Genomic DNA, 14,705 nt, shown 5'->3' on the forward strand with positions numbered 1-14,705 from the left:
GATTCTGGCCGTCATGTGGTGAGGAGCTGTGGGGCGGGCAGTGCCCCCTGGGGCCGGAGGAGGACACAGGGCCCTGCCTGCCAGCCCTTCCAGGGCGGCTCTGGCCTGTGTCATCAGGGTGAGCACGTGATGGGGGGGCACTCCCCGGCACCCCGAAGCCTGGCAAGCAGGGGCAGACAAGTAGTGATCCTTGAGGGACATCCCTGCAGGGCAGAGGGAGACCGGCCCTGAGGGCTGCAGCTCTGAGTACTCCCCGCTGTGTCTGGTGCACATGTCTGTGTGCACAGGTGCTGTGTTTGCACACACACACTGAAGCCCCAGGCAGGAAGCGGATCCTGACCCCGTGGTCCTGTGGCCCCGTGGCCCTGAGTAGCACTGCTCTGTAGGGCCCCGGACTGCTGCCTCTAGGGAAGCGGACCCACCCACCCACCACTCCTGACAGTCAGCGACTGGTGGCCTTGAATGCTAACCTGCCAGTTGCGGCAGGGCATGTGAACCACGCGTGGCAGGGCCCCTATGGGTGGGGGAAAACTCAAACCCAAGTGCCCTGTGGCCAGTGGGCTCTGACGCGGCGGCCCTGCAGGGCAGAGTAGAGCCTCCGTCCAGAGGGCTTCCAAACAGCCCAGCTCTCCCTCAGGGCAGCTGGTGGGTGGGAACTTCCCACCTCTGGTCGGCTCCCCAAAGAAGGTGGATGAAGCTGGAAAAGCAGCCAGCTGAGGGGCTCCCTGCGTGGGCACTGCCCCGGACACGCACGCCCAGCCGGCTACGCACATGCGTAGGCTGCCCATCGCTGCTGTGGTTTTCAGGGGTGCCTAGCCTGGCCCCGGGGCGCCGTTGGGGTTTAGGTGAAAGAGTCCTTCGTACCTCACCCATTTGCTCCCCGTTTTCTGCGCACAGCCCACAGGGTTTGGTGGGCTAATCCACACAGCCAGCTGACTGGGGGTGCTTTCCAAGGGAGGTTTTGGGGAGAAAAGCGGAGGCCAAGGGTGATCCACGTGGTAGAGGTGCCTCCAGGGGATGGCTGGGTGGTCAGGGGGCCGGACCCGGCGACACCAGGCTCTCCACTGCCCTGTGCCCAGCAGAAGGGACTGACCCACGGCACCACCAGGACTACTTCACGCATGGGCACTGCTGAGCCGGGGCTGCGGGCCCTGCACCAGGATGCGGACACTCAGTGGCAGCCAGGGGGGCCAGGGCTGTTGGGTGAGCTGCTTTATTACTCAAACACGGTCCTTCCCACCGGGCAGGGCAGGCACTGGAGCAGTGCAGTGGTGGGAAAGCAGTGGGGGAGGAGGGGTCCCTGCTACACCACCACCGCCCCCCTCCCGCCCCCATGTGTCCGCCTGCATGTAGCTGACTGTGCCCAGCACGGCTTCTGCTTCCAGAGAGGGCCTGGGGAGTGGGCAGGAGCTGTGCCTGTCTGTCCGGAGGGCCTGCTCCCCTTCAGGTGGCTCTGCTGTCCTGCCGTCTGTCTGCCACGGTGGGGCGGGCCTCAATGCTCCGGGGCCCCCACCAGGCTCTGCACCAGGCTCTGGTAGGTGGCTCGCTCGGCCTGCCAGGAGTGGTGGGTCCTCACGTAGTCCCGCGCCCTGTTCACCAGGTCTCCTTCTAAGGCACGGTCCTCAAGCACCCTCTTGGCCAGCTGGACAAACTCCTGCAGAGAGGCCAGTGGGCAAGAAGTAGCTGTGAGTGGACAAGGCTGTGTGTGTGTCTGTCTGCCTGTCCGTCCGGCTTGCTGCCTGACAGCCTGGCCTCCATCCCTCAGTAGGTAGCCGGATGGCTTTTTGAGACAGAGTGAGACAGATTCGGAGAAACACCAGGCCTGAGAGTCTGCTCCTCACGTGAGACCTGACCTGGCCCCTGTGGGCAGTGAGGCCCCAGGCAGGAAAACCAAAGCCTCTCATAGGGGGGACAGATTAGGACTCCTGGTGGCGTGGGGCTTCAGGCAAGAGGCTGCTCACAGGACAGCCGGGGGCTCAGGCCCACCAGTGGGCGGGGTGGCCTCTCCTGGCCTTTGCGTGATGGGCGCTGGGCAGGGGGTCTGGGCTTCACTGCAGCTTAGGGACAGCAATGGTGTCGGCCTCATGTGACAGGTGGGCCAAGGACAAGGAAGTGGGGGGAATGGAGCCAGGACACTACGCTGACGTCATCCATCCCTAGACATCTGCGCAGAGGAGCCCCCCCCAAAGGCAGCAGCACCCAGAGCCCCACACAGTCCCATGAGGCTTACAAAGGGAGCTTTGCACATCTTCGAAATGACTGCCAGCTCAATGCCTTGTCCTGCAGCAAGTGCACATGAGCTGTACACATTTGTAGGAAACATTGTGAAGACACCGCCATATTCACCCCCACCTCGTGGCAGGGGAGCTGTCTGACTCGCCGGACTCAAGGGCTGTGTCATGGGTGTTTTGTGACTCTGGTCCCTTCTCTGCAGAGTGCCGGGGGTCAGTGGGGAGGCCAGCCTGCGGGCACAATGTGGGCGAAGACCGGCGGACCTTTCCCCACGGTCACTGGGTCCCTTTTCACACCACACGCCAGAGGTGGTGACCGATCAGGAAAGCAAGGTAAGCACGGGCTAGCTTGTGCTTGCTTATCTGTGGGGGGAAATCTGGCGTTTTCCCCACATCAGAGACCCTGGTGGCTGTCTCTCTTCCCCCAACCTCACAGCCCTTTCCTACAAAAGCAGAGTCTGGTCACATCTACAGGACCTGGCAGGGTCCGCAACTGAGCACAGGCTCCCGTGGGCTTATTTACTAGTCTGCAGCCACGTTTCACGTGTGTCCTGGACCGCCTGACCCGGTCCAGCCAGGGCGTGTGTGTAGCTGTGCCCAACCTGAGAGGGGCCTCCTGCAGGCAGAGCCGCCACAGCCACTGGCTTCCATGTGGTCCTAGCTCGTCCTGGAAACCAAACCCACTGCCGTCCCATCAGTGACCCTACAGGATACAGTGGAGCGGCCCCTAGGGGCTTCCTGGTGGTAAGTCTTTCTCCCGCAGAGCAGCTGGTGGGCTGCTCAGTCAGTCCTGACTTGTTCCAACAACCAGGGTGGACAGTGGACCAGTGTGCCTGCCTGACTGCAAGAGAAGCCTTGGGCCCGGGAGCTGGGTGACTCATGCCAAGCGCCCGCTTAGTCATGCAAGTCACACATCCCCCTCTGTTTGGGTGGTGGTTCTTAATCCTGTCAAAGAAGCGCTTCCAGTCTGGCTTGACCATTCTTCCGCTAGCTGTATCTTTCTCCCTGAATCTTAATCCGTGGCCGTCGATGGTGGGTCTCTGGAGGGATTGCCCGGGTTCTTCACTAGTGATGTGTGGATCTAGGGCTGTACGTGGTCCTCTGAGCGCTGCTTTTGCCGTGATGCAGACAATGCACGTTCGGTCTTGTTCGATGCAGGAAATTTTAAAAATCTCATCTTTAATTTCGAGTGAAATAAACGATGCTTCTGCCATGTAGTAGTTTTGCAGTGAGGGTGTTGTATATTCTGGTGATTTGAGAAGTTAATTTGTTGTGGTTTGGTGTTTAAGTTTAGCCAGTTTTGCTGTGTGGTGCAGCGCTCTGGAGAACACCGTGGGTGAGTGTGTGTGTTGGGAAACGGGGTACGAGGGAGCTTCAGCGAGGTCTTGGACAAGCGGGATTACAAGATTAAGGGCCCTCGCGCACACCCTTTTGGAAGCCTCCTCACAGAGCGCCTGAGGCCAGCCACCTGATGGGAACAGTCTTCTCTTTCAGACAGCCTGCCTAGCACCTCTGTAAGCAAATCCTCTGCACACAGCTATTTCCTGCAGCACGTCACTGTTTCAGAAAGCTGGTGTTGAGTCAATGTGGTGCTGTGCATGCGGCAAGCCTGTACCTCCGTGTGCTTGTGGTTCTTGTCAGGACTCTCCCTAGTGCAAAGCTGGTCCTGCAACTTTGTGACCATTGCCCATCGAAAGTGCCCGAAGGCTCACCCTAAATGCAGTTTTTGCTTCTACGGTTCCAGGCTCTTCTGAGCGTTTTGTCAGTAGTTCTCTGTGTTTTCTCATTTTGCAAAATGCTTTTCTGCTGTTCATGAAACTCCTTCCTCTCAGGAGCCCTGGTGGTGTAGTGGGCCTCGTGCAGGCCTGCTGACCACAAGTCGGGGGTTCATGCCCACCCGCTGCTCCTTGGGGGAAAGATGTGGCTGTCTGCGCCCACTGAGCCGGCGCTTCTCCTCCTACCACAGTCACTCTGAGCTGGGACTAGATTTTAACAGTGGTAAAGCGGGACACCATTGAAACAGCCACATGGCAGCCGAAAACCGTACACCCTTGCTTGTGCATTCTTTCCAAAAATCGGGACTTTTTAAAACACAGTGGGACGCAGGAAAAATTGTTAAAATTTGGGACTGTCCCACCAAAAGCGGGACGTCTGGTCATCTTAGCGTTAACCCCAATCTCTTTCTTACTATGCCTGCTGTCTCAGAGGCAAGGTTGGTGCAACCCCCTGCCTCGCCCCCCCCCCCCAGAGGCTTGCTCAGGAGCCAGGGGAGCCCTTGTCCATGAGGTCCTGGGAGCCCCTCGGGGAGCCCCTTCAGAGTTCAAGGGTCTGCTTGTGTCTGAGGCTGAGTTTCAGTATTGGCCTCTTGGTGCTGCTGACTTGCTTTCGTTTGTATCTGTCTATGGGGCCTGGGTTTGTTTTCCCTTTTCTCCTGGAGATGGCTCTGCTGCTCGGGTTTCTGAGTAAATGCAGGCGGGGCCCCTGCCAGTGGATCCAGCCATTACAGACACTGTGCCGGCATGACCTAGTCCGAAGGCCAGAGCATCAGGCTGCCCACCAGGTGCGATGCCTGTATGTAACTTCAGGCACTCTCCTGGAACAGCAAACACCTCCTGAAAGTGCCACTGCGGGAAGTTCCTGCAGGAGCTGTCCTTCCGGCTTCTCACTGGAAAGTCAGGCTTGAAATTTCATATCTGGGGAGACCATGGAACACTAGATCCTTTGGGTTTGGCAGAGGGCGGAGACCACCAGCCGCCCTGCCCTGCAGGGGGAAGACGGGGTTCTCTGCTCCCATCAGAGTCAGTCTGGGAGGCTCACAGGGCCACTTCCGCCCTGTCCTCGGACTTGCTGTGGGTGGGAATCCCCGGAGACGGTGTGTTTGGTGGGCTCTGCGGTGGCTTGTGTGCACACTGCGTGTCGCGGGGATCCAGTAGCAGAGAATGCCATTCGGGGACTTGCACAGGCTCTGTGGAGATGCCACCTGTCTCTTTATACACCAGCGGCATAGCCCGATGTAAGACAGAAAGTGTGTGACCGCTTGACCTTTCCGAATCAACTTGTGTGCACTGTAAATCACAGGTGAACAGTCCCAGCCTTCCCAAGCTTCTCTAAGAAATCGGGAATGGAAAGTTGCCCGTTTCCCGGATGCTGCTCAGAAAACTAACAAGTCAAGGTATGTAGCAAGTTCATGGTTTCCATTGTAAATGCTGTGGTGCCACCTACTGTCCCTCTGCTCCTCCTGACACCCCTCTCCCCCCAACACACACACTTCTCATGAGTGTTACAGAACTCCCCCGGACCACATGAAGACCCACAACAGTGAACTGCAGGCTTCAGATTTTAATCAACACATAGACCCATCGTAACACAGGCAGGGAGGCTGGGTGGAGAACCCCCGAGAAGTCTCTGGCCACAGGAGCTCAGCTCCCTCAGGAGGCCGGAGAGAATGCAGAGGCCCTGATCAGTCCTCACCCTGAAAAGTATTTTGGCCTAAATTTTGAAACGGCATGAAAAAGGGATGGAATTATAATTACCAGGACTGGTTAGAGCTAGCTCTTTCATAGAGGAGTCTGGAGCACACTTAGATGGTGGGGCAGAAATCACTTTTAATTCTGAATGGCTAACATCCTGAATTGCTGAACTAGTGGAAAAGACCAGACTCGATTGGGAAATTGCGCCTATTCAGAGTTAACGGAATCGGGCTTTGAGTCAGCTCAAATTCGAGAACAAAACGAGCAAGCCCGAGAATCAAAGACAAAGTAAAACAAGTCAAATTGGTGGCTTTACAGCAACGGCAGATGCGATTCACGAAGCAAGAGCCGGGGGTGGGTTGGTCACCTACCATAGGAATCGGAGAGCATGCTGTAGCCCCTTTCCAGAAAAAAAACTGGCGAGCCCTGGCCAATAACAACTCAGCCCATCGTCCAGGAGACAGTGAGGGCATCTGCCTTCACCGCCCCTCGCGGGGGTGGGGTGGGGGTGACTCATTGTGGGGAAACCCTCACGTGCACCCATCAGAAACCTCTGATGTAAACAGAACTGTGACTAGGGTCCAAAGAGGGGGCACACAGGTGTCAGACCGGCCAGCAGACAGTGTCCCTAACAGCCATTCGTCAAGCTCATGTCCAAGCTACAGAGAGGAGGGAGGTCGAGGCTCTATCTGCAGCCGCTAAAGCTGGGGATCGGTGTTTCCATCGCTTAATGGACAGTAACCCCCAAATAAGCATCATGCTGGTGAAGCCTGGGATCTCGCCCTTTCCCAGCTCCGCCCAGTAATGGTTGCACAGCAGATACGCAGAGGCCAGGTGCAGCAGTCCCACCCTGTCCTTCCCTTCAGGTCACCGTGACTCGGCGTGACCTTGGCTCCTGCTGATGGCAGCAGAGAAGGACCCTGTGGCTGCTGCTGAGATGGTTCACGGGACTGGACAGTCACAGCGTCCGCGGGAGGAGCTGCTGCTGGATTTGAACCTGTGCTGGGCTCTAACAGGTGGAGTTGGCAAGACTGAAAAACAGTGGCAGGGGGAAACCCAGGCCGCCTTCACTTCATACTCAATCCAAGGTAAATCAAAGACCCCCATGTAAAAGTGCCATCCAAGCAAGACCACAAGTTGGATCGACAAGCTTGAAAAGCCCAACCAACAAACCGTAGAAGGTGAAAAGGAGTGGACATGACGGGGTGGGCCATGGCCTCCCTAATCTGCCGCAGCAACGTAGAAGGTTGGAAAGACCCCTTGCGAAGTGTGAGAGCAAATGGAAATGTCCTAACCACGCAGAGAGGGCTTAGCAAACATTCAGAGGCCCTAGAGCAGCGGCAGGGCGTGGGGAGGAGCATCAGCTGCCAACCGTTCCATGCAGCCAGACAGCACAGGCACAAGTCACCGCAGACCAATCTCCCTCTCGTCCACAGACGACGGATCGGCCTCACAAGGAAGCTCGGGGCAGGAGGAGGAGAAGTGGAGCCCAGGGCCAGCGTGGGACCCAGAGGGCCATGCCCCAAGGAGACAGCAGTCAAGGGCATGGCGGCAACGTGACGGGGAGAAGGTGTCTGGTGCAGCAGCACACACTGCTGGGCCTTTCAGTGCTCCCTGCACTGGAGCCCGATGCAGCCGCCACAAGTCCATCTCCTGGAGGACCTGCCCCTCCTGAACCACGGCGGTCCAGGCTGTCTGACTCGGCAACCCCCTGCTCTGTCTGGTTTAGGACACACTGTCTGCCAAGGAGTGACATAGAGACCCTACCATGACCGTCCAGCTGGCTGTCAGGCAAGGACACAGTGCCCCACCCTGTGGGGTGTCTGAGGCTAAGGGTGTCTGAGAAATCAGGCTCACCCTTCTCCCTGGGAATGGCTCGTGGGCGTTGGGACCGGCCAGTGCCTTTGAGGACAGAGGGGACTTGCCCAGGGGGGCTCACAGCCTCGTCGTGTCCCCCACGAGTGGCTGGGCTTTTCCACCAGCTGACCTGTCTGAGCAGCCCAGTGTGTCACCACACCCCCACCGCCAGGGCTCCTGGTGAGTGCTCCTTAAGTCACCATAACCCCACGACCACACCCGCCCCAAACACTCATAAAATTTTGGGGGGGCAACTTCCCAGCAAAATCGGTGGGGTGTCTGCTTGAAGAGTCACAAAATTCAGACTCATGTCTCAAATGGACATTAGCTTTCAAATCAAAACGCTGCTGCCAGAGCTGGGGACACTGTCCTGTGCCCGTCCCACCTCCCAAAGAAAAAGGATGGGCTCCGTGCCTGTCGGCTGGATGGAGAGAGGGCCTGACGCTGCCCTAGCCCAGTGGGTTCTGTTGGCGTTTTCTGGAGTCTGGCATGTGCCATGCTGAGTCATCTCAAGAGTGTGAAAACCACAGCCCACCCCTGACTCCAGGAGCTGCTGCTGACAGGAGAGCCCCTCCCTCACAGGGGGAGAGGTACTGCAGGTACCCCCCCCCTTCCAGGTAGGTGCTGGCCCCTGCCGCCGTCCTCACCTGGGGGTCCGAGAAGAGCAGCCCGGTGCTCTCATGCTTCACCACAGCCGCGTTTCCCGGAATGTTCCTGGCCATCACGAGAACCTCCAGGTCCATGGCCTGAGGGGAAAGATGAGGGGGGAGATGAGGGAGGGGAGGAGCTCCATAGGCCACTGGACGCCTAGACTCCAAGGAAAACCCAGCTGCCCCCAGGGACCCGCCAGCCCGAGAGCCCTGTGAGCCGAGGTAGCCCCACAGGAGAGTGGGCACGGGGCTCCACATGAATTCACTGCGGTCAAACCAGGTCTTCCTGGGTCTCGTACACGCAGCAAGGTCCCCTCTCATCTGCACCAAGGCCACAATGAGGGGTCTTTTAAAGTTGGATTGTGTGTTGAGCGTTTCACCTCAAGGTCTGAGGTTCAACACCAGGAGCCCCCTAAGAACGAGGAAGCTTTCTGCTCCATGAGGATGACAGCCTCGCAAACCCACGGGGGCAGCTCCCCCGATAGGGCGGTATCCCGTGTCCTGGCTGTACCCTGTGCTGTTTCTATGGTGTCTCAGACACCCACCCCAAGTGTTCATTCAGAGCTGTCTTCTGAGCACAGGCCTCACCTGTCGACACCTGGGACACTGCTGCGAGCTCCAGGGAGCGGTAGAGGGAGGCCAAAGTGAAAGCATGGAGGGAATGCCTCCTTGTACCAAACCCAGAGGACTGGGTGGTGCCTGCTCCCATTCACTGACCACGCTGATCTCCACAGGGGAGGCCCAGCACCCCATTTAGTGTCCGAGGACCCTAGACTTGCTGGAGCCCTGCTGGCTGAGGTCACCGAGAGTCTGCTCAAAACTGAGCCCAGTGTCGCTTCCTGAGCAGGACACTGCTCCCACCACCCGTGGAGACCAGCCAACACCAACGTGACACCAGGAAGCAGCATCAGCTCCCGGAGGAGGGGCAGCTCAGAAGGGGAGGTGGGGGCTGCCACCCCTCATGGGTTGCACGGAGCCAACAACAGAAGGCATACCATCACCCCTGTCCCCTCAAGACTGGAGCAGGATGGCCCATGGACTTTCCAAGGCTTCCACCTCAATGGAGCTCCGGCTGAGACTCCACTGTCATGGGAGCAGACTGCCGCATCTTGCTCCTGAAGAATGATGGGGGTTTGAACGCACCAAGCTGGCAGTCAGGAGCCCCCACTTGATAGACCCACGGTGCCACGCTTGGGCCTTAGCATCAGGGTACAACTCAAACTGGTGAGTCTAGTTCCACCCCAACCACCCATCCAGCTGTGGATCCCGGTGCCCAGCCGCTCCCTCAGACAGGGTAGAACTGCCCATTCCATGTCCTGGGCTGAAAATCCAGGAGCAGCTAGTGGCCTGAACTGCTGGGCTCGTGGGGAGCTGGAGAGTCAGGGCTGAGTGGAGGTGAGAGGGGATGTTTCCATGGAAGCTGCAGCAGAGGCTGTGTTTACAGAAAACGCACCTTGAATACGGAGTCCTGAAAATGAATGACAAGCCCAGCTTCCAGAAAGCCCGTGTCTGCGAAGACGGTGGCGTGAAGGCGGGGCTGGCGGCAGACGCCGCCGCTGCCTTGGAAGTGAGGGTGAGTTTGCATCTGACTCATCTCTAAGGGGGGCCGGGGGGAGCATGCCAGCCACCACACCTGCCTGAGCGGATGGGCATCGGGCGGTCATGGTGGGAACCTCCCTACCAGACCCCCCCTGGCACCCTGCTTTCAGCAGAGCGAGGAAGCCTCTCCCAGAGCCAGCATCCACCTTGGTGGGAGGGTGGGGGACGGTCCTTGAACTCCTGTGGAACCTCCCCACCTCTCACCCCTGGCCCCAGCCCACATCTGGCAGGTCTGCCCTCAACCTGGCTGGTTTTCAAAGCCCCGGCCCATGACCCTGGTCATGCTCTACAAAGTTCTGTCCTTTCCCCTCACCAACAGGCCATGGACCAGGTTCTCACCTCACCAGCAGGTCACCAGTCAGAAGCACTCCATGGCTGCTGGCCGAGGTCGAGGGGATGCCGTGCGGGTTTCTGAGACTAACCCCCCTGCGGGCCTTTCTCCACAACAGCGCTGGCGCCTTCAAACTGATGGCCTTGCAGTCAGCGCCTGGTGAGTACTGCCCTAGCCTTGTTCTCCTTCAACAGCTGAGGGCAGCCCCAGAGAGAGAGCGCGCGTGCGCGGTTACACCACACACTGCTGCCTGTAAGCCTTAGCCTCTCCGCTCAGGGAAAGGAAACTTCCAGGCCAGCATAAGCTGAGGAAAGGGGGGGGGGGGCAGCCTGCTGGTGGCTGTGGGCCTCGGAGGGCATGCGCTGGGCATGTGGTGGAGTACTGTGATTCCCAGGCCTGCTTGGCACGTTGAGAACTCTGAGCCCCTTCTCCTGGCCCTCTGTATCTTCACAGCCCAACGCGTTTCCCACCTGCAGGAACAACTCAGTGCCTCTGACAGCCAGAAGTCCCCAAGCACCTTGCCTCAGTGGGTGATGCTGCCTGCCACTGGTCATGTGACAGACACACACACCACCCCCTTCTGCCCGGTTCCTCAGCTTGCCTGCCTATGGTCAGCTGCGGGAGGACCACCAGGCCTTTCTTCCTTGTCTTGCTGAAAGACAGTTACACAGGGCAGGTGGCTGTGCATGAGATGCCCAGCCGAAACTCCCACCTGAGAACCCTAGAAGGACCCCTGTCCCTTGGGCCTAGTCACTGAGAAGCCAAGGACACTGACCATTCTTTGCCAAAGAGCAGGCACTGCTAGCCGCACAGACAGGGGCCGATGAAACGAACCCCACAAACATGCCCCCCCCATCCTGCTTGAGTCACTGTGGGCAGATAAGACTCCCTGCCCTCCCAGTCCAGCCTGAGGCTGGTCATGCTTCCCCATCAGCACCCTGGACTCTGTGTCCCACGTGGGTGCTGGGCATCCCTATAGCTGAGCTTGGGGCGAGAAGCCCTCTGGGAGCGGACCGTCCCTGTGATGGTAGAGGCAGACAGGTGTGGGGCACAGAGCTACCTTGTCACAGACAAGACTCCCCTCTCCCCTGGCAAATAAAATGTGTGTACCTTAGTCCATCCTCCAGGACAAAGTGAAACGCCTGCTCATATCCATTCTGTCGTCTGAACACAGCCCCCCTTTGGAAAAGCCTGCTGTAAGGTGGGACCTGGGCCAATCTGTGTCTCACAGAGACAGTAACCATGCGGGGGTGGGCCCATGTCCTAACCATGAGCATCTCCAAGGGCCCCAGGCAACAGGCACTGAAGACAGAACCTTCCTTCCAAAGACGGATGACGAGAAACGCTGTCATCCTGCCTCCTGCCCGTGAGAGTGCATCTCCACCTGCTAGAGTCCCCACCCCCAATGCTGCTCCTCTTCTGGACGCCTGAGAGGGCCTCCGGGGTGTCTGCCACCATGGCACAGGCTGACAGACGGACATCCTGGCAATTCTAGAGAAAGAAAGCCGCCCCTCGCTCCGCCAGGCCCCTGGGCGTCTGCAGAGGCAGCATACAGTCACAGTTGCTCACAGCTGTCCTTCCTTTGAAGTAAATGAAGCTTAGCAGCCATTCATCTGTGGTGCAGTGTGTGCTCGTTACAGAATCGCTCCCTCAATCCTCCTCCACTTTTCTCCCCGGACGGTGGAGAAGAGATGTGTTTACTCACGAGGGGCTGCTCCATGAGAGCTGAGACCCTGGCAGGCCGAGCCTGGGTGTGTTCAGAGCAGAGGGTGAGAGCAAGGCTGGGAGGGCAGGTGGGGGCCCACCTGCAGGCTGAAGTCACCGGCCTGGGCGCAGCCTCTACGCCACCACCCTCCTTCCTCTTTGCATGATTAACTGTAACCCCAAACAGCTCCCTGCCATAGAGTCAGCGCCGCCCCAAAGGACAGGGTGGAGCAGCCCCGTGTGTCTTTATGGGAGGTGAAAGCCTCATCTTTCTCCCCTGGAGCGACAGATGGCTTTGAACTGCTGGCTGTGCGGTTGGCCGCCCAGCGTGTCCCCACCACGCCACCGTTGGTTTTTAGTTAAAGGCGGTCCCGTTCTCCTTCCTGCTTCCCTCATCTCCAGCGTGCTCGGGCACCGGGCACACCCAGCCAGCGTGGCTGGCACACAGGTAGGGACCTGAGGGCAGGAGAGCACCACAGGGGGGCATCTGCTCTGAAGTGACAAGTCCCTGCAGCCAGGGAGGACCTGGGTGCAAAGAGCCACACAGAGGCCCCTCCGCACGGGTGGGGGTGCCTGGAAAGAAAGGCCTGGCAGTCTGCTTCCACAGACGTGGCCACTGACAGCCCATGGGGCAGCCCTGGTCTGACTCACGCCAGCTGCAGACTGTGATACGGAGCAGAGACAAGATCTACCCCACTCTGCCCCTGCCCCCAGGGAAGCCCGGCTCTTTCACCTGAACCTGGGGAGCAGGGGACTTCAGCACAAAGGGAGCCCTGGAGGAGGCTCCATGAAGTCAGCAGTTCGAACCACCAGCCCCTCCCCAGGAGAAAGACGAGGCTGTCTGCTTCTGTAGAGAGTCACCCCTGGGGAACCGTAGACACAGGTTGCTCTGTGTCAAATCAACCCAGTGCACCTCAGACACCCCACCGGCAGCTCTGCTCTGTCCTATGGCCGCTGAGAGCCAGAACCCACTGGATGGCAGTGGGCTTGTTTGCAAAGGCCCACGGTCACCCACCCGGCCCACATTCCACGCTGGGCACAAACGAACCAGTCACAGCCCTAACGGAAGCCCCGTGCAGCATTCTCAGCTTGGAGATGGGCAGAACCCCGCGACCAATCAGCCGAAGCATGGCAGGTGGTGACTTCACGGTTTCCAGGGCCCCCCCAGGGCAGGGGACATTTACCTCCAGGATGGCAGCCGACATGCCTTCTGAGACAGAGCTGTTCACCACGGCGAAGCAGTTCTTCACCACTGCGTGCAGGTCAGCCTGCGGCATCTCACCGGCCAGCCGGACCCCGGGGCTCCTGGAAAGGGCAGCACAGTGGGCGGGGGCTGCGCCCAGGACCACAGGGTGGTGCCTGCCCCGGGATGTAAGGGCGTCGATGACCAGTGGTTCTGGAGGACGACCTAGCGGGTGACATGTTGCTGCTGAGGATACAGAATGCCCGAGCCCTGCTGCTTTCCCGCCAGGGCTGCACTGCACACGAGGCAGCTGGTGCCCCACACAGGGGCCCGGACAGACAGATGGACGCTGGGGCCTGAGCGGAGGTGAGCACTCTCACGTGCCGCTAATTCTCTAGGGTCCCTGCAGCTGGTGGACAAGGGGATTCACAGGCAGCACCCTGGGGTGTGCTGGTCTCCAAGTAGGGGTTTCCCCACTGCCTGTCCCTCACCGTGGTGGGTGAGGGCAGCAGGGCCCTTCCTCCTTCCATGCCCTCAATGTGTTCAGTCTCCGGGCATGGCTGGTGGCCACTGTCATCTCAGGACGGTGTCGACAGGCTGTGCCTGCTAACCACTGGGCATGGATGCTGGCTGCCACTCCTAGCCGCGTGCCCCTTCCCTGGTCGGCAAGACGGGGGAAGAGCTGCACCTGACTCAGAGGAGCTCTGGTGGGATGACAGGGTGAGCACGGGGCTGCAGAGAGGTCAGTGGTTCAGGCCCACAACTTGCTCCTTGGGACAAAGTGGAGGCTGGAAGCCCCCAGGGGCAGTGCCGTCCTGTCCTATGGAGATGCCGCTCTGGGTCAGCCCCACTGGGTGGCAGCGGGGTCGGTGTGGGCCCTGGGTCTGCCAGGACCACAGGGAGGGCTGCTGGGCGAGGGGAGCGTGTGTGTCGGAAGGTGAACCAGCGTGGGACAGGTGGCTCCACGTGCTCCACTGTCCCCCCCCCCCTTACCTCTGCACCCTGTCCTTCACGTCCTTCGTGAACACGGGGTCGACCTGGGAGGAAGAGACAGAGGCCGATGTTGACAGAGCTGGACATGAGCCAGAGCCCCAGGAGGGCCCACTGCCTGGCCGCTTACATGCACCACGTTTCAGATAAGAATCAGGCCCTGCTGCGAGGCCCAGCCACAGTGGGTGCAGGGGTGCACTGCCCACCCCATCCAGGTGCCACTGGGGTGGGGTCCCCGCCATGTGGGCGGGGGTGCGGGCTCCCTGGGCGAGGGCATTGAGACAGGGCCACAGTTGGGTCCAATATTGATTTGAGGCAAGGAGGTTTTCTTCCCGACACAAAGATGTAAAAGCCAAGTGTGCGCAGAACACCTTGTGTGAAAACTGTCGCAGGAGAACCCAGTTCACTGTGTGTCACCCAGAACTCAGTAAGACACACTGCTTAAAGGGCATGTGCAGGCTCTGTTCATGCTTGTCGCCAAGAGCAGATAGATACATGCGTGCACACACACACACGGTCATATACAGACACACACATGTTCACACCCAGAGTCACACAGATACAGATACACACTCACACAGGTACACACCCACTCATACACACATCTACACACACACTTTTATACACAGTACGCACACCCACAGATACACACATACAGCACATACCCACTCATATACAGATACACACACA

General features: G+C 59.1%; 1 protein-coding gene across 1 annotated transcript in view; it reads right to left on the reverse strand.

Moving 5' to 3' along the window:
- Positions 1 to 1,204: 1,204 nt before the first annotated feature.
- The window catches only part of GLT1D1 (glycosyltransferase 1 domain containing 1), a 77,843-nt gene continuing 64,342 nt past the window's right edge, over positions 1,205 to 14,705 (reverse strand). The window contains exons 9-12 of the mRNA XM_075535121.1: positions 14,019 to 14,062; positions 13,027 to 13,147; positions 8,206 to 8,304; positions 1,205 to 1,654 (exon numbers count right to left, since the gene is read on the reverse strand). Coding sequence (XP_075391236.1) covers positions 1,493 to 1,654; positions 8,206 to 8,304; positions 13,027 to 13,147; positions 14,019 to 14,062 — 426 coding nt within the window. The 3' untranslated portion in view covers positions 1,205 to 1,492. The remainder of the gene's footprint in view (positions 1,655 to 8,205; positions 8,305 to 13,026; positions 13,148 to 14,018; positions 14,063 to 14,705) is intronic.

This window comes from Tenrec ecaudatus, chromosome 16, assembly GCF_050624435.1.
Source record: "Tenrec ecaudatus isolate mTenEca1 chromosome 16, mTenEca1.hap1, whole genome shotgun sequence".
Taxonomy (NCBI): domain Eukaryota; kingdom Metazoa; phylum Chordata; class Mammalia; order Afrosoricida; family Tenrecidae; genus Tenrec; species Tenrec ecaudatus.